The following is an 18,551-nucleotide window of genomic DNA, read 5'->3' as shown; positions in this document are numbered from 1 at the left end:
TCTCATAATGTGACTGCTCGCATGCCTTATCTTGGTTTATGACAGTGCAGTTTTACACTGTCAACCAATCATCATCAATGGCAAACACACTCGGAGGATGGTTTTGCCATCACAAGTGTCATGAGTGATGAACATGGTTCATCCGAACATGGTCAACCGAACATGGTTTCTTCTCCTCCTTTTTTCTCTTCCAAAGAAAGCCTTGCCAATCTTCCCTAGAACAGCTGCGGAGGGAAAAAAACAATTCTGCTTAGCAAGACTCCATTGCCGGTAGGGTCCCCTCTGCAGCCTACCCAGGAGGGGCCCCAGAGAAACGTGCCTCCTGGCCCCTCCCCCAGTCTCTAGTGCCTTCAGGGTTGGGATTAAGCAAACAGATCTTGTTGCTATCCACAAGTCTACCTCAGACTGAGGAAAACTACCTACCACGCCACCCAGCTATCAAACTTCAGTGAGCCTTTACTTACCGGTTCTCGTGGGTTCAAAATTAAAAATATGTAGTGTGTTTAGCTAAAAAAAATTAAAAATTGTTGTTTTTGATTTGAGCAGCTCAGAGTAGTGTTTTGATGTTGATGAATCTAAAAACAAGGCTTCATACGATTTCTGCAGTATCCATATCTGTCTCCCATTGGGTAACGGAACGTCCGGATCCCAGAGGGACTGCTTCAGTCGAACCCTTCTCAACCTTGCAGCCACTTGATTGACTGATTTTGCAATGGTTTTTCCTCACAATGATGTCACACTGTAGTGTCTATGGAAACGCCTGGCCAATAGGAACAGCCGGGATTTCAAGGTGAAGTGGAAGGAATCAACCACTGCTCACCTAGATTTTCACAATATAATAGTAATGGTGTAATTATTTAGGTCCCAACACTTGTTTTCCCTCTCAGTGATGTAGGAAATTTAATAAAGAAATGTTTTATATTTTAAAACCCATTTTCCCCACGTTATGTAATGAAATAGCAAAACACTGACAAAGGTGCACACCTATTTTTTGTGTGTGTGTACAGTGCGTTTTTGTTGGGCACAACTAGATGTATAATCTTTCTACTTTAGATAGCAATAATGTTTTTATATGAAAAATATTTATTGTAAGTTCCTGAACCATTTAAGTGGAGACCAACATATTAATGGGATCGCAATCAAATTTGCAATAAAAACATGAATGTAACGCTGAAAACCTTATGGATGTGTGTTTTATTGAATGAGTTATTAGCAGATTATATTGTAAAGAGCAGAAGAAAATGAAGAATCTCCATGATTTACATCGCTGTGTGAAATAAGTCACTGAATTCAAAATAAAGAGAAAAATTCATACAAATAGCATTCACATGCAATTATTGGTCCAGTGAACTGGCTTTTTATTTCTGGGTTTCAGGCTAAAAGGACAATAAACATCAAACTAAATAATTTGCCTTTTTACAGAATTTGAGAATTTAGATTTTTGTGAGCAAATATGGCGAATTAGATTTTTTTTCAGTGTTCAAACTGAAAGCTGAGTTTCTTTTTTGTAAATCTGAATTTATGTACTGTGTAAATGCAGCCTGCATGAAAAAAAAAAACTATAAAATACATTTTTGATTGACTAATAAACACATAATCCTGGATAATATCAGCACTACTGAAGACAATACCAAGAATTTAATTTAAAAAACAAAAACAAAAACCTTTCCAAATCTTGTAGTAGGGCTCATGTGCATTGCTCGTTAGCTGTGAGCTATGATACGTTGGAGGCGTTAAGAAGCGAACATCCTTAATCAGGCCATCAGGCAATATTAACCTTCATCGGTCCTAAAACTGGGGAATGTGCTCTGGGTGCATGCAGGAACAGCACAGTGGAAAGGCGCTTAGGCCTTCGTGGCTTCCTGGGAAGCTCCGGGAAAGGCAATAAAGCCACATGGAGTTCTTTCTGTGATCTCAGAGTGATGAGGTCTCATTCAGCTATCAGGACTGGCGCTAAGTGCTAACAGGCTCTTGGCCAGAGTGTACACGCTCACTTGATTCAGTTTTTCTCTTACTTTATTTAACAAGATGGATAGCTGGCGCATCTTCCTCCTCTAAACAAACAGAGGCCTCTGTTTCAGCCAGCCGGGCCAAGCCACGAGCAGGGTAAATGGATTGGGACTAATGAATGAGTTCAACACGTGCAGAGCCGCACGTATAAGTGTGTGTGTGTGTGTGTGTGTGAGAGAGAAGGTGAATAAGAGGGGGTTGCCATCAGGGTGGATCCTCACACCACTATAAAGGAGGGAGGCACATGGAGAAACGGTCAGAAACAGAACGACGAGAGGAGCCAAAAGGGAAAGGAGGAGTTCTCTCATCCGCACAGACACTCGTCTACACCCGGGTAATGAAAGCAGGAGAGCTGACACACACACACACACATTTGTGGGTCAGTGAGTGCCAAAGAGTGAAAACGAAGAATGGGATATCAAATGAAAATATGTTAAGAGGTGTTTTGGTTTTGTGGATGTGACCATCATTTCTTTTTTGCTCAGAAATGAATAATACCTGTCGCTTTTCTTTTGTGATTGTGTGTGTATGACAGGGTATTAAAATGAAAAACACACATTTTCTCACTGGCCTCTTGCTACTCTTCTTCATGGACAGTAGCCTGGCACAGCCGCTACAAGACTACATCACAAGGTAAGAAACTTCTAGAACAGAACATTTGGAACATATGAACTGCAAATGACACTACAGGAGAACTTTTTTCCTTCTTAGAGCAACTGTGGAAAGGAATTTTGCCGTCTGCTGTAGTTGATGAAAAGCTGTTGATTTAGTGCAAATTCATAGAATATGCCTTGTGGACTTAAATCCTGAACAAGAAATGAGAATTCAGCCTCACCTAAGGACGCAAGATACATTTTAAAGTTATCTTTAGCTAGTGGATCTTGCAGAAATACCGTATCCAAGGTGTTGGCATAACCGAGCATGCTTTAAACCACCTGTAAGGGATTTTTACTGCATCTGAGGCTTTTTGTGAGCCCTTTTAATCATGGATGATGTATCCACAGCTCAGAGATGGTGGGGCAGCTCCTCGAGGAGCGCCAAGACTCACCCGTGGTGAAGAGGCACTCGGAGGGTACCTTCTCCAACGACTACAGCAAGTACCTGGAGACTAGGAGGGCCCAGGACTTTGTGCACTGGCTGATGAACTCGGAGAGGAACGGGTGAGTGTGGGGGCATCCACCGGAGACTTCAGTGTTTAGGGTCCCACACTAAGCTTCCAGTTCCGCTTCAGTTCAGCTAATCAATCAGCATGTTAATTACTAGCGTAACTGACATTCACTGCTGTATGCCAGTAACACTGAATAGAGGTGTAACTCTACCCGTTGCACATATATGTGCAGGCTGGGTGCAACTTTCAATTCTGAGGCCAAGATTGATTGCAATTTTTGATATTTTATGCTTTTAAAAAATGAATTGGATCTTTTGAGCTCTGGTTACGCACTACACAAATTTTATTTTAAAACAAAAGATTAGGAAACGGCATCTTTGCCAGAGATCTTTATACACCAGGTCTACTTAGCTATAAACAAAGCAAAAACCTGAACTGCCTCTTATATAGCAGTTTTTATATAGCATATTAAAAGTCCTTGGAAGATACCAAGAGGCAAACAATTTAGTTAAAATTTCTATTCACTGTTTCAAACCTACATTTTTTTTTTTCAAATTTTTTTTGTTACTTTGATTTACTGTTTCTCAGTTCATATTTAAGTGGATTTTAAAAATATATTTGTTTAATTGTATTAGTAAAGGGAATTTATATCTATGTTAAACTGCTCAGATATAGATGGACCTGCCTCCTTCCTTGGTGGCATCCTTAAATTTTGACAGTTTGTCTGTTGAGGGCTTTCGAGCATGTAGGTTAACTTACACAAACTACATAATAATTTTAATAGCATTTATCATGTAGTTTTCTTAGCTTACATCACTATCAGTTAATAACTGGATCATTATATACCACAATGAACTTGACTTCTATAGTTGTGACTACGCACCTATAGCAACTCATACTAGAAAATGTATATATGAAAATGTATATATGAAAGGTTATATCTGAGCTCTAAAAGTTATGTATAAAAAAATAGAAATGAGTAATATTCCTCAAAGATCTGATTTCTGATTTCACTGCTATTTGCCATTTTAGCTTTTATGATGTTGTTAGAAATCAGCACGTTAACAATACCACTGACACTGACATGCTGAAAGCACGTTTGCCCACAAAAAGTGGCCCATAGTGCACACACAGAAGTTACACAATCTTATATATATATGTAAAATCTTTGTAAATGTTTGAGTTCATGAAAAATACAACAAATATTCGAGTTGTGTTACACATTTTGACATATTGCTTTGAAAGCCTGAGTAATATTTTATAGTTTATATACTCCTTCAAAGCTGAATTCATTATTCACCTTTCACCTTGTACATTATTTATTTATTATTGATTGAATTGTTTCCAACAATGAGAATCCTCTTTATACTAGTCTACTTTGTTAAAGTCCGTTTGCGGCTTGGGCCCAGAGACCGACTTCACCCGCTGCGGGTCGGGCTCAGCCTGGGTAAGGTCATGCAGGATGCAGTGTCATGCGCCGTCTCCCCTCTGTTACCTCCACAGCAGTCCGACGAAGCGCCATACTGACGGCACCTATACCAGCGACGTGAGCTCCTACCTGCAGGACCAGGCTGTGAAAGACTTCATCACCCGGCTGAAGAGTGCGCCGTCAAAACAAGAGTAGGCAAAATGGCCCATGACTTCACCCACAGTGCCTTATGGGGGGGAGGAGGGAGACCTTCCACCCTGGAAGGCAGATAACATTCACAGACAGGGCTATAGAGACAGACAGGGAGGGAGAGATGTAGAAATATATTTCTAAGCAGATGAACCCCTATGCATTATTTGTTCTTTATGCTTGCTTTTTTTTTTTTTGATCCTGTCCTACCCCTGCTGACAACGCTTGTACTAATAAACCGCGCTGAATTATTGATCTTCTCTGGGTTCTGCTGCGGGTCTCTTTCTTTGTGCAAGTTTTTGGCTTTGGGAGCTTTTGTTCCAGCAAACTTCGCTCCTCATTGTTGCTAATGCCACAAAGCATAAAGGCTACTTATCTGCTTTCTGGATTATATGGCTTTGGGGACCTTCTGCAGCATGCACACACACACGCACACGCACACACACACACACACACACACACACACACACACACACACACACACCAAATTCTCTGGATCTGTGCTGTTGTTGAATTTTTGTTATACAAAAAACAAAACAAAAAGCCTACAGAAATCAAGATTTCTAAACACTTGACTTATGCTCTACGAATAGCTGATTCAAGGGTCTCTTTAACTCTGGATACCAAATCCAGTTTCCAGACCTGGGTTTGTTTTCACTGGTAGTTAACCAAACTGTAAATGCACTCTGTTATCACATCTGACCCTAAGACACTCAATCCAAAATCTGATTCCAGAATTTGTAATTACTGTTTGCTAATTTATGTTATGGAACATAGCTTTCAAATCACATTGTAATTTTATTATCCAAATCATGTGATCAATCAGGTAGCTACATTAAGTGTTCGATTGACAACAGAGTTGAAGACCTCAGTTCTATGATGTCTTGAGGTGTCTGGAGGTGAAGACCTCTGCTCCCTGACATTAATTAGCTAGTAGTAATTACAAAGTCCAGGACTGAATTTTGGATTCTGGATCTTGAAATGGTGCCTTTGGACTAGATGATTGATGGGCCACTCAGCCAAACATGACCAGTAGATCTGGACCCTTAAACGTGGCACTATTGACCTTTCTACAGCATGTCTCTACTTAAACTTTATTTAGGATAGAAATGGCCTGGGGTGGGTGCATTATATTCTATCATTTTCTTTTCATTTTACAGTCTATCCTTTTTAAATTTCACTTATTTATTCTTTTTCTGAAACACTTTATGAACTTTTGAAGGAGTCATTTAAATTAAAGAAAAGAATTATTATTAACCACATAACAAGAACAAAAACAACAACAACAATGACAATAATATGTATTATTACTGTTGTTGTTGTGGAGAGTTGTGAAGGTGCATTGCAACCATGTTACAGGACTTCGGGAGTGAACCTCCCAGTGCTCATGTTGTGTTCTGCACATGCTCAGTTGTGCCAGGAAGGGACAAGCAGATCTAATGCAAAAGAGGCATGTGGACGGGAGCTTCACCAGTGATGTCAACAAGGTGCTCGACAGTCTGGCGGCCAAGGAGTACTTAAAGTGGGTCATGAGCTCCCAGACGTCAGGGACAAGGTAACGTCCACTCCACGTCTCCTTACAGCACTACGCACTGGTGATATTCAAATCCGGTCCTGGATTTTAGTCCCTTGTAGCTGATTAAGTGATTCAGATCACTGGTTGGCCTTGCCACACCTGGCTCCTAGATAAAGGGAAGGTGGTCATCCTGTAAGACCTTGAGGACTGTGATCCGAGCACCTCCACTCTACACCGTACACCTAAATTGCAAGGCACAGGCAATATCTACTTCATCACTAGCTGTCAGACAATGTTCTAAATCAATCAGTTGACAGTCCAAAGTGTGTGTAGGGCTGCATAGGTTTCATTGCAGTCACATGTCCTAAAACTCTGTTCAACGACCGTTAAGTGTTTTTATTTTTTCTTGAACACCCCTGAGCGTGGTAGACCACGTATGAGGCAGAACCATGTCTTTCTGGGGTCTTCCATCAGGACCTAACCCTTGCTGACTGTTATAGACTAATCAGATGGTTCCTTTTTCCTCCAGTGGAAAACAAGACTGAAACCAACGAGAGCTTCCGCTGCAGGAGTGAGGTTTTTGGATGTTGTTCTCTATGCAGAAGACCTTCCATCTTCAAATCACATAAAGCCATAGTCCTTAAAAGAATAACTGATGCAATGCAGGAAATTAAAAGCCATATGTTTTTTTAAGCCATATGTTTGTTTTTTTTCATTGTTTGTGACTTGAACACTGATATATAAAGTGATTATTTATTTTACAGAGATTTGTGGTACGGCATATAAAATTGTGATTTAAAAATGCATATTTTTCTATAGGTTTTAGCTATTTTCTGTATTTATGATATTGATAAGCAATGTTGAAAACTCAGGAAAACGTACCTAACGTACCCACTCTCAGGATAGTGAGTAAGGTTATGTAGTTACGCCGCTATGGTGTCAAAACGCCATGCGCGCGCTGCCATGCTCTGCAAAATAAACTTGTCCAATACATTTCTTTGTGTTCTTTTGCTTTCTTCAGAACATGCATTCCACATCTCAACTGGTACTGCATACGACATGCATTCATCGGTACTGCAACGAAAATCTGTCAAAATAAAATTAATCCTGAATTAATTCCAATTGAAAAGACATACGTCAGCACTACTGCTTCAGCAAAAGGCTGAAGCAAAAATGATAATTTAGGGGGAAAATAAATTCAATCCGCAATGCGTTTGACTAATACAGTGACACTAAACATCTACACACGTTCACTGCTGAATCGTTGCTCCACTTGTTTGATTGAATGTTGCGCGTAGTTAGGCCATACCGCGCCATCTACTGGATGATATAACAGATAACAGATACAACCCGTCTCAGCTGCCATGGCTCCTCCCACCACCCCCTGACGCCCCCTGCTGTAGCCCACCACACCTCCACACCAGCCAACTACTTCTCCGTTGACCTTGATGGAGGTTCTCGTGCGGGATGGGTTTCAGACATATGCGCACATTCGGAACTAGGACTAGGATTACTAAAAACCCGGACTAGACATTAATTGCTTTTTTCCATTGTATTATTATTTATTCGGTTTTCTCTTTAAATTGTTATTACTGTGGTGAACATTGTCGGCCAGAGGAGGATGCCCTTCCCCCCCCCCCCCCCGCCCCTTTGAGTCTTGGTTCCTCTCAAGGTTTCTTCCTCATGCCCCAGCTCATCATTCCTTGCCACTGTCAACCTTGGCTTGTTTACTGGAGGCTTGGACTTGTGCATTTGTGAAGCTGCTTTGTGACAACATCTGTTGTAATGTTGTCAGATTTATTTTTGCTCTGCTACAAAGCTGCGCGCGCTCTTAGATATATGCTGCTCTGCACGAGCTTGCGCTTCTGCGCACTCACACTCAACCTGCGCGCTCGCGAATATTTTTATGCTCTTGCGCTCGCGCTTTCACCGCTACAGCACTGCCAAAAGTATGAACACATCCTCAATCTGTAGCTTGGACCGACGGCCCCAAGAAATGTGATTAGTTACTTAAATCATTTATAGTGTACTTACGTATAGTGCACAGAAACATCTGTGCCGAGTACGGGCCGGGAGTTCCAAGGTCTAAGTGGGATACACCCCGAAAGGCGGTGGAAAATGACCATGCTGAGATCCTGTCGGACTTTCAGATACAGACAGACAAGACGGTAATTACTAACCAACCGGGATATAGTAGTGGTGGACAAACGGCAGAATAGGGTCGAGAAATACCAAGGGCTGAAGGAAGAGACAGAAAAGATGTGGGGTGAAGGCAATGTGGTTCCCATGGTAATCGGAGCATTAGGGGCTTTAACCCCCAACCTGGGAGAAGGGCTCCAACACTTTACTTGACCTGCTCAGTGGTTAAGGTACTCGTAGTGGTTCAAGCCCCACCACTGCCAAGTTGCAACTAAGCAAGGCTGTTAACCCTTAATTGCTCAAGTTGTACTCAATCATAAATGTAAGTCGCTTTGGATAAATTTGTTAGCTAAATACCGTAAATGTCCATGGTAAAGCTACAGATGTTTCATACGGCTATGATGTGTCATTGTGGCTTTCCATAGAGAACAGAACAGTTTCATTTTTCAAAATCCGCTACTGATGATCCTTTATGATGAGTTTCAGTGCGCAGAAAAGCAAGTTAAAATCCGTGAGTGCTGTGTGAATCGCGCTGTAACATTAAAAAAATGCTCTCGACTATTGGCAGCATCATGTCGCCATACTGACGTCGTGGGTTAGCGTAAATAACATCACGGCTATGATTTGGTCACAAGCACGAGTCGAAGACGAAATGTGTTTTTCCACAAAGAGACATTTTATTTAAGAAAAAAAACATGAATGTTGTCGTGTTCTATTTCTTAAACAAAATGCGGGACTTTTATTATGGTATACCGTCTCTCTGAGCCGGCTATCCCTGCTTGTCACCGACCGGCACGCCCAGGACACGCACTAACCCGTTTGCTCATAGATTTACTCATAGCTCTGTCTTTTATCGCACTTTTGAAATGATCAAAAACGGACACCACGATTCTAAGGAATCTGGAGGAGCGCTGTCTCATCGAGAATCCCCCGCCTGTGGTCCCGAGAAAAGGAAGCGTGTAGTTCGGGTATGGTGCGATGGATGGTATGTAGCCATCGGCTACCGTTAGCCATCTCAGCTAGCGCTAGTTATCCTAGCTATCTTAGCTATTAACTTATTTATTTTTCCTGACGTCCAAGAGGAAATTAAGTTCGCTAACTATATTATGCAAAAGACAAACCTGGCGTTGTTTAGCTAACGGTCGCTAATCCGCTTCGTAAATTAACTAGTTAGTGAGCTAATTTTGCTAACCTTGACAGCTGGCTTGTAAAGTTAAGCGAGAACGCCGTGCAGCTGGTGTGTTGTGCCAGCTATCTGGTCACTAGCGAGTTGTCAAAGTAGGTGACTGAAAATGTCAGCTTGCCAGCTGGCAAGTTAAAATGTTAGTGTCTAGCTAACTAGGAAGGTGATTTGCTTCCTTTCATGTACATGCTTGCCGTTAGTTACTAGCTAGCTGGCAAGTAACTGAATGTCAGGACAGTTTGACTTGACTAGCTATTGTGCGATCACTGAACATTATTTGCGTTAAGGAGGTGAATATGACTTAAACTTACTGATGCCACAAGTCTAGGTGTGTACAGAATTGTTAATCATACAAACATAAGAGTAGAAAAGCTTTGGTTTTTGTTTTTCCTACACCCCTGTCTTCCAGCCCATAGGCACACACAGACACACAGTTGTCACTATACTATACTATACTGTCTTCACCGACAGTAACTGACTAACAGTGACTGAGTATGAGCACACTCTCAGTGTGGCTTATTAACAGTTAACGTTCCACTTCACCATAATGCCAGTCAAGTGCTTGTTTGGCTACATGAAGGTGGGGAGAAGAGGCAGCCTGCCATCTTCTCAGTCATGTTAAAGGAGACCAGCTGCAACATTAGCCACCGCCACCCCTGCACAGCATGTAGCACAGCTGAGACTCAAACCCACGTTACAGCTGTAGATGCCTTTGCGTTGTTTTGACTGAGATGTTCATTTCTGAACCAAACTGCAATATTTAACAGCACTGGAGAAGGAAGGGAAGAGCTTACATTTCTTCTTAGTATGTATAAACTGAGCTTGAAATGCAAATATCACAATTTGCTAACAACCTGAATAAAAGCTTAATGTGGTTGTGACTTTATGCCTAGGTAGAGGCAGAGTGCGTGAGATGTTATCTAGCTCTTGCATTCCATTTCAACACTCCTGAGCTCGCAAACATGTGACTCTATTAATATCTCACATAGTGAACATGTTGTTCACCAATGGGCAAATGAACATGTTTACCAATGAGCAAGTATGGAACAGCAGAGCATTATGGGAATTTGAGTTCATCATTATTTTCTAGAGCCGCTGTATGTAACTTGACTTGATACATTAACTTATGTATGTAGCTGCTAGTCACAAAGACCACAGGAACCACAACCAAAACATAGCCAGTAAAACCTCAACCTCTGTTTGACCTGAGAGATTGCGAGATGAGGAGGTTGGTTAAGGAACAGTGATTGTACATGTGTAACATGTCTGATCAAGCTCATTCACTGCTCGAACACTGGAAGCCTTGTCTCACAGGAACGCTGTTCTCTCTCTCGTTCTTTCCCTCTCTGTCTCGCTCTCTCTCATATTCAGCTACGACATGGTCCACTATGGTCATTCGAACCAGCTGCGGCAGGCCAAGGCGATGGGAGACCACCTCGTGGTGGGTGTTCACACAGACGGTAGGAATGTGTCTCGCAGGATTCCACTCCCAACCATTCATTTAGATTTACACCCATTTATATTCATTTACATATTTCAGCATTTCAGCAGATGCTCTTGTCCAGAGCAACTTAATCCTTTACAACAGTGCTCCACTAATGCCCTCAATACGACATTTTACAGCAGTCTGTCGTTCATGTCCGCCCCTCCCATCCCCTCGCCATGTTTTTCATTCCCCTCTCCACCTCCTTCATTTTGGTCCTCAGAAGAGATCTCGAAGCACAAGGGTCCACCCGTGTTCACGCAGGAGGAGCGCTACAAGATGGTGAGGGCCATCAAGTGGGTGGATGAGATAGTGGAGGGAGCGCCTTATGTCACAACGCTGCAGACCCTTGACAAGCACAACTGCGACTTCTGCGTGCACGGAGGTGAGAGGTCACCGCTGTACCCCGGCGGGCTGTGGGGCTGGGGCTGTGGAGACAAGCTGCTAAGTGAAGCTGTTCTGTGCTTGGTTAGATGACATCACATTAACGGTGGATGGAAGGGACACGTATGAAGAGGTGAAGCGCATGGACCGGTACAGGTGAGCCTGTGTGTTTGTATGTGTGCGTGTCAAATTTACTTATATAATGCTTTTTACAACACCCGTCGTCACAAAGCAGCTTTACGATGTCCAGATCTCTAATGAGCAAGCAGAGGGAAAATCCCTGGGCAGGTTTAAGGATGAAACCTCGAGCAAGACTCAAGAGGGAACCCGTCCTCCATTGGGCAGCCCAGCTAGTAACCAGGCCGTGTGTGTTTGACGTCCGTGTTTCTTCTCCTCCTCTTCCTCAGGGAATGTAAGCGCACGCAGGGTGTATCCACCACAGACCTCGTGGGCCGGATGCTGCTGATGACAAAAGCTCATCACACCAACATGGTGAGCAAAGAGCATGTTTGTCTCGAGCTCGGTGAGACAAGGACAGTGCTGAAGCTGAAATCCCTGCTGGGGCGGTTCATCTGCAGCCTAGATAAGAATGAGTGTAGTCTGGTGCAGAGCGTGGGCCTCACAGCTGGCTCTTCTGTCACACAGCTGAGGTACACTCCTCTGTTGTACTCCAGTATGTGCTCTCTTGATCAATAACACTATACTGGCTCATCTTATGTTTCACGTTCATGTAAAAAAAAAAACCCACCAGGTCACTGGAGAGCGTAAGCCAGGCTCTATAAAGGTGTTGTACAACGTTGCCGTTAAGGCTTGGTCAATGCTTGTCCTCAAGCCAAGCTGTCACTGTAGACCATTTTCACACAGAGACTCCGTCTGGGGTTCAAATGACAGATGTTGTCTGTTATTACCCTAGATACTTTGTCATTATCCCACACAACCTCAATTGCTTCTATAATGGTTTTGTCCTGAACAAAGGGGTTTTTGTCTCCAACTAATAACTTTATCTTTAGTTTTGGAAACACTGATGTATAACACAGCCTTACCACACTGTGGTAAAATCATCCAGTGCCATCGGTAAATTTCATTATTTATGTGAGTGTCTGTATATATGAGCAGATACAATTTGTTGGTTTCTCTTGCTGTGTGTGTGTAACTTGCTCTGTTCTGTCTATCACGCTCTTGTTCTTTCAGGATAACTCAGATTACCAGCAACACGCCGGTAACTTGGGGAAAGTAAGTCGGCACATGGCAGTAAATTTCTTGCCTATCCAGTACAAATAATTAATGTGGTTCATATTTACCAAATTTAGCCACTAGAGGTCACTCACGACACTCAAAATGTTTCTACGATTACCTGCTGCATCTCCAAAATAAAGACATGCACTATTCACAAGTGATGCATTGTTTGCAGTCAGAGTGCTTTAAATGGTTTAGTGTTTTTTAATATATTGTATTATATTCTTTTGGCTCTAAGAGCAGCTTTGTGTGTGTGTGTGTGTGTGTGTGTGTGTGTGTGTGTGTCTGTCGTCTTCATGGTCTACCTGTGTTCCTCAGGGTCCTAAAGGCCATAGCCCTTGGACGGGTGTGTCCCAGTTCCTCCAGACCTCGCAGAAGATCATCCAGTTTGCCTCAGGCAAAGAACCGCAGGCTGGCGACACCATCATATACGTGGCCGGGGCATTCGACCTCTTCCGTATCCTCCTGTGTGTAGACGGGAAAATCATACCATATGTCTGTGCTGGAGAATCAGTAACTCATCAGGGTTTTCTCAGCCTCAGACTGACTGGGTTAAACAGACCACCTACTAACTTACTTTATTCTAGTGTTTTATGTTTGTAAATTGCAGAATGTTACAAAATTACTTACTGAGACCAGTCATTGTGGACTGGAGTGTTTTGGCATGTTTTCCAGGGGAGGGATCGGTCTTCCTGCGCGTTTCAGCCTTGACTCTCTGTTCCCGATAGACATCGGCCACGTGGACTTCCTGGAGACGGTGTTTAGACAGGCAGAGAGGCCTTACATAATCGTTGGACTGCACTTTGACCAGGTGTGTGACAAACACACCCACACACACTTGCTGAACAGGTCCATCAACATAATACTGCTCTTCAGCCAGGTCTCTGTTTTGGTTGTGAGTTCGTTCACATTTCTGTAGCATATTCACTTACTTGTTTAATGCTCTTAAATGTGGATTTTTAAAGTTCACTTTTTTGTTTGATTTTAAAACTAAATCTATGATTAAAAGTAAAATGTTTAGTTTTTTATTTTGTTTTAACCCTGCAGTACACACACACACACACACACACACACAGATGCACACACACACACACACATGTTTAGATCTCTGATTTACTGTGCAAACAAGGAAGGAAAACCCTTTCCTGAGAACACATGAACTCAGAGAAAACAGACACCTCAACCTCCTCCCTTGCCCGTGTGCCTTTGCCAAACTTTATAATCCAGAAAGCTCCATTGCCAGAACTGCTTCAGATGGTACCGAATGTGGGCAGCTGATGATGCCGTGTGGTTGGTTTTGTGCAGAGGCTGAGGGTCGGTGTGGGTCCACAGCTTCGCTCACCCCCCCTTACACAGGGCGCCTGGGCCGGAGCTCAGCTCCACGTCTCCAGGATGATGGGAAAATAAACCTCCAGCTGTTTTTATGCCTGCACATGCCCGTGCTCTTCACTCCCAATGTGGTTTCCCGGGCAGCTTGCACATGTTTTAAGTTTAAGATGCCATAAAAAAAAAACAAAAAAAACCCATGCACAGGATTCCAGCTCGCTCCTCTCTGAAAGTCTGCACCCGCCCGCCCATGCTCCAGCCCTGTCAGTGTGCTTCACGTTCAGATTGAAAACACACACCGGATGCTGTGTGTGGTGACTTGCTGCTCTGGTGTTTGGGTGTGTGGCTTATTACTGGTGCATAGACAGTTGTGTGTGCGTTGTGGTCTGTGGCAGCAGACATTTAGGGGTGTGGGGGGGGCATGGTTGCGTTTTTTTAAAACTCGTGCGATGTCTGAATGTTTGTTACAGGAAGTGAACCGCTACAAAGGGAAGAACTACCCCATCATGAATATCCATGAGAGAACACTAAGCGTGCTGGCATGTCGGGTGGGTAAGATGGACGATGTCTCTTCACACATTCACCTATTAAGACATAAACGCACCTAGAAATGTCTGCAATGACGGTTCTGTAGACAATGTGAGTTCCTCTCATCATGCATACTTGAGTGACTCTCTGTTGCACATAATCCATCATCCCTATCATTCAGCTTCCTTTATCACACATCATCTCCACCAACTTCCTCTATTGCACATACCACATCATCTCTACCAATTGGCTTCCTCTATTGCACATACCACATCGTCTCTACCAATTGGCTTCCTCTATTGCACATACCACATCGTCTCTACCAATTGGCTTCCTCTATTGCACATACCACATCGTCTCTACCAATTGGCTTCCTCTATTGCACATACTACATCGTCTCTACGAATTGGCTTCCTCTATCGCACATACCACAGCTCGCCCTCCAGTCAGCTTTCTTATTCACACATGCCTCACTGTCTTCTCCAGTCAGCTATCTCTTTACCTCTACTGATCAATTTATTTGTGTCATTGCTGTCTCCACTAATCAGCTCTGTCCTTCATGCATCCCTCGGTGCACCCATCAGTTCTATCTCTCAGGCAACAGCTTGTTATGTCCTCATGACCACCGAGGGAGGGAGGGAGAGAGAGAGGGAGAGAAAAAGAAAACGTCCGACCCATTCCTGAATGGTTCCCCTGTGCTGGAGCTGGAATGGTCCCAACATTGGCAAACAGTTCCGGACGTCTTCATTCTCGCTTTTTCGCTTTGGTTTTCTCCCTCTCTTTCAGTACGTGTCCGAAGTGGTGATCGGGGCTCCTTACGCTGTGGGGAAAGACCTCTTGGACCACTTTAAGGTACCTTTGATATCACCGTCATCACAGACAGACAAGTCTGAAGCCCTTCAGTGGTAGTTCTCCTTCATCTTGAGGGGCAATGTACTTTCACCCAACGCACAAACGACTTACAGTAAAGGCTGGAAAATTCTGTCCTCTTCCGGAGTGTTCCAGGCAGATACTCCCTGTCACTTCCAGAAGCAGCTACTAGGGTGACGTGCAGTGGTAAAGTAAACCGTAAACGCGACTTTCCACCCAAGTGAAGCACTGTTCCCTCTGTAGGTGGACCTTGTGTGTCACGGCAAGACAGAGGTGCTCCCCGACAAGGACGACACGGATCCGTACGCTGTGAGTGTGACATGTCTGACCAAAAATCCTCCCAAGTTTCAGCTTCTGTGTTTTGCCAGTGTGAGAAGCGGCCCGTGGCACGGCCTGCTTCCATGACTGAGCGCCGTTGTCGTCTTGGGTCGCTGCCATTGGGTGTTCACTTCCGGCCTTCCGTGCTGTAAACAGGAGCCTAAGAAGAGGGGAATATTTCGCATGATCGACAGTGGGAACGGCCTCACGACTGACATCATTGTGCAGAGAATCATTGAGAACAGGTGTGTGTGTGTTTGCACCTGTGTGTGTGTCACTAATAAATGCAACCACTCAGGAAATTCATTGTAGTTCAGCATTCTCCGTTAGGAAACGGGGATCAATTCACCAAGCTGTCGTGCGATGCCTCACGCAGTGTTCTCTTGGTTTCTAGTTCAGTCGCGCAGTGTTCTCTTGTGCTTCTTCTCTCAGGCTGCAGTTTGAGGCGCGGAACCAGAAGAAGGAGGCGAAGGAGATTGCCGTGATCCAAGCCCTGAAGCGCAGGGAGGGCGGGGAGAAGAGCCGGCCAGCCGCACAGTAATAAACAACCAAACAAAAGGGAGAAAACCACAGGCTTGATCCCAAACGTCACTCTCCTCATCCTCTTCTCGTCCTACGTCAGATATCCGCGGTCCCGTTCAGTTCCTATCAAACTACTTCTAAAGTAGCTCAATAACATTTTTGTCCATTAGGGGAGAAATGGTGCCTCTGAGCTGAAAGAGCCCCAATTATTTTTGTTCCAGCCAGCATTTTGTTCCTTTATTAGGCAGAAATCGCCACTTGTATTTGAACTCAGAGCTCCGCTGGGCTGTCTTTAAAGTTGCAGGTTGGTGGGGGGAAGTTGAGTCGAAATAATTGTAGAATTTGATTCTGTTCGATGGAGCCAGCATTGTACGATCGGACATTTCTGAATTGTTTTAGGATGCCTGTTAAACGGGTAGAAATGGTAGTCTTTAGTCTCTCTGTCGGGGAGGTTTGTCCAATCCTTTCATTTTTTAAAAACTCCGCTACAGTAATCTCATGCAGTCCCTCATTTTAAGTGTTTTTCTTCCTCCTTGGTCTTAATCGGCCCTGCGCTAGCATGGGAAACGTGCTAACCACCCCGTCTCTGGTTTGCTTTGGATGCTTTGGAAAGTTTCTCATGTTTTTCTGCAGGAACACTGATGTAGCACCAGCACCTCCGCCAGCCTCATTATGGTTAGCAATTTTAGCGAACTTGGAGATCGCTAAAGTTGCTAATGATGAAAAAAGGCTAATGGGGATCAGTCAGCATGACCTCATTTGCTATGCCAGTTATGATGAAGGGCATTTTGGCTTTTTGTTTCATTCCTCTTGCTCCTCACGTGACCTATAGGCTGTTTTTTAAAGCTCAGGTGACAGTGAAGTTCCCGGAAGCTGGATAACAATGGGAACTTTTCACACACGCTGCCACCGCACACTGACACCGTTTAAATTAGCAACATAACATGTTATTTATTTGCAAAGGTATATTGAGGAAAAGATTTAACTTCCTCAATGTTTCTTTTCTGGAAACCTCCTTTCATAAACAACGTTAGTTATTGGAAGCTTGCTTGATGTAGCTGTTGGACCCTCTGGTGGTTCCAGACAATGCTGATGATTTCATCTTTAAAGCAGAACAGTCTGATCATGTTCATAAAATTACAGGTAAACCTTTTTGGAGATGAAAAGGTTTAGTTATTCGCGTGAATTGATGAGGCTATATCTTTATTCGGTTTCCAAAAGGAAACTACTTTAGACAAGGAAACTTTAAAAGAGTTCACTTACAACGGCATGGCGGGAGAAGTGCATGCGTGTGCACCAATCTCGTAGGTGTGGAGTACTCTCTTCTCCAGCCGTGCACGTAAGACTGTGGTGGTCAGTACCTAATGTGAAGAAACCAAGCCAGTCTGGGCGAGTGAACGTTAACCTTATAAACTTGCCACAAGAGCTTTGGCTCCTGGCACTACGCTGTTCTCAGGTATTTACCAGCTTGTATTTTATAATACGTTTGTTTGAGTCAGCCTGGTATCGAGTGTCATTTTTAGTCAATAAGTTTTTAATATACTATAGGCTAATGTTTTTAAGACCTTTTGTAGCTCCTTGGATACAATTTTCTATAGACAAATGAGGTGTATTTTTTTTTTTTTTTTTTAAATTATTGTGGTCCTTCCATGCCTGTTTATAAAAATGAGTAGTAACTAATACATGTAATTGTTGAAAGAATGTTATATTCTAATGTGTGTCTGTAAAATGGCCATTCATTTAATCTTGATGTCCCCTCTTCAAACATAAAGACTGATCCCATAATTACATGAATAAACCATTGACCTTAAAATTCTGATTGTGAGGTATATTTGTGATAGTGATTTCTGACTGACTGGCTGTTATGCAAGTCATTTTATAAATCAAATTCGTTTCCCAAAAATCTGAACTTGTACGGTTAAAACAAAACGGAGTGACAAGAGCATAATAAAGAATTAGTATGCCGGAGCTATATTTGAATAAAAATAAATAAACCATGCCAAATCAAAAATAATAACAGCACACCATAAAACATTGAAAAAAAAATCAAAGAAGGGAAACTGATTCAATCAATAACCGAAGTCCGTCTAAAGTGTACACTACAGCACTTACATGTAGTAAAAAAAAAAAAAAGTGGCAGTCCTTAGGAAATATTCCAATGGCGCCGTACATTATACATCTAATAATGGATTTCCTAGTTTCACCACATTGAACACTTCCTTAACCCGTGGAGTGTGAGGGGGTGGTAAAGAAGATTTCCATGCAATTAATATTAATCGCCTAGCGAACCAGTTGACAAAAGGCAGGCGA

General features: G+C 43.0%; 2 protein-coding genes across 3 annotated transcripts; both read left to right on the top strand.

Moving 5' to 3' along the window:
• Window positions 1-123: 123 nt before the first annotated feature.
• On the top strand, window positions 124-6,919 carry gcga (glucagon a). The gene is made up of 6 exons (XM_035520876.2): window positions 124-2,344; window positions 2,546-2,643; window positions 3,015-3,170; window positions 4,622-4,738; window positions 6,148-6,291; window positions 6,782-6,919. Exons 1-6 carry the CDS (start codon window positions 2,255-2,257, stop codon window positions 6,795-6,797), a joined length of 621 nt encoding a protein of 206 aa, XP_035376769.2. The 5' UTR covers window positions 124-2,254; the 3' UTR covers window positions 6,798-6,919.
• Window positions 6,920-9,151: 2,232 nt separating this feature from the next.
• On the top strand, window positions 9,152-18,054 carry pcyt2 (phosphate cytidylyltransferase 2, ethanolamine). Of its 2 annotated transcripts, none has more exons than XM_027023401.3 (13): window positions 9,152-9,376; window positions 10,946-11,034; window positions 11,281-11,442; window positions 11,531-11,597; window positions 11,849-11,933; window positions 12,633-12,674; window positions 12,996-13,134; window positions 13,406-13,488; window positions 14,474-14,551; window positions 15,318-15,383; window positions 15,645-15,710; window positions 15,876-15,964; window positions 16,152-18,054. In XM_027023401.3, exons 1-13 carry the CDS (start codon window positions 9,258-9,260, stop codon window positions 16,258-16,260), a joined length of 1,194 nt encoding a protein of 397 aa, XP_026879202.2. In that variant the 5' UTR covers window positions 9,152-9,257; the 3' UTR covers window positions 16,261-18,054. The 2 variants fall into 2 exon arrangements, with proteins under 2 accessions (XP_026879202.2, XP_026879204.2); XM_027023403.3 differs by having other exon boundaries at window positions 9,189-9,376; window positions 10,946-11,015.
• The last annotated feature ends 497 nt before the right edge of the window (window positions 18,055-18,551 follow it).

The sequence above is a fragment of the Electrophorus electricus genome, chromosome 23 (genome assembly GCF_041902795.1).
Source record: "Electrophorus electricus isolate QZ-2024a chromosome 23, ASM4190279v1, whole genome shotgun sequence".
Taxonomy (NCBI): domain Eukaryota; kingdom Metazoa; phylum Chordata; class Actinopteri; order Gymnotiformes; family Gymnotidae; genus Electrophorus; species Electrophorus electricus.
Note: the sequence above shows the minus strand (reverse complement) of the source record. Positions and strands in the feature narration are given on the sequence as shown.

Bases quoted from the DNA above. Each gene is read 5' to 3' on its own strand.
- pcyt2 (XM_027023401.3), top strand. From the start codon at position 9,258: ATGATCAAAAACGGACACCACGATTCTAAGGAATCTGGAGGAGCGCTG. The intron at 14,552-15,317 runs GTGGGTAAGATG...CCTCTCTTTCAG, and splicing joins TAAGCGTGCTGGCATGTCGG to TACGTGTCCGAAGTGGTGAT. The intron at 15,711-15,875 runs GTGAGTGTGACA...TGCTGTAAACAG, and splicing joins ACGACACGGATCCGTACGCT to GAGCCTAAGAAGAGGGGAAT.
- gcga (XM_035520876.2), top strand. From the start codon at position 2,255: ATGGAGAAACGGTCAGAAACAGAACGACGAGAGGAGCCAAAAGGGAAA. The intron at 2,644-3,014 runs GTAAGAAACTTC...ATGTATCCACAG, and splicing joins CTACAAGACTACATCACAAG to CTCAGAGATGGTGGGGCAGC. The intron at 3,171-4,621 runs GTGAGTGTGGGG...TTACCTCCACAG, and splicing joins ATGAACTCGGAGAGGAACGG to CAGTCCGACGAAGCGCCATA.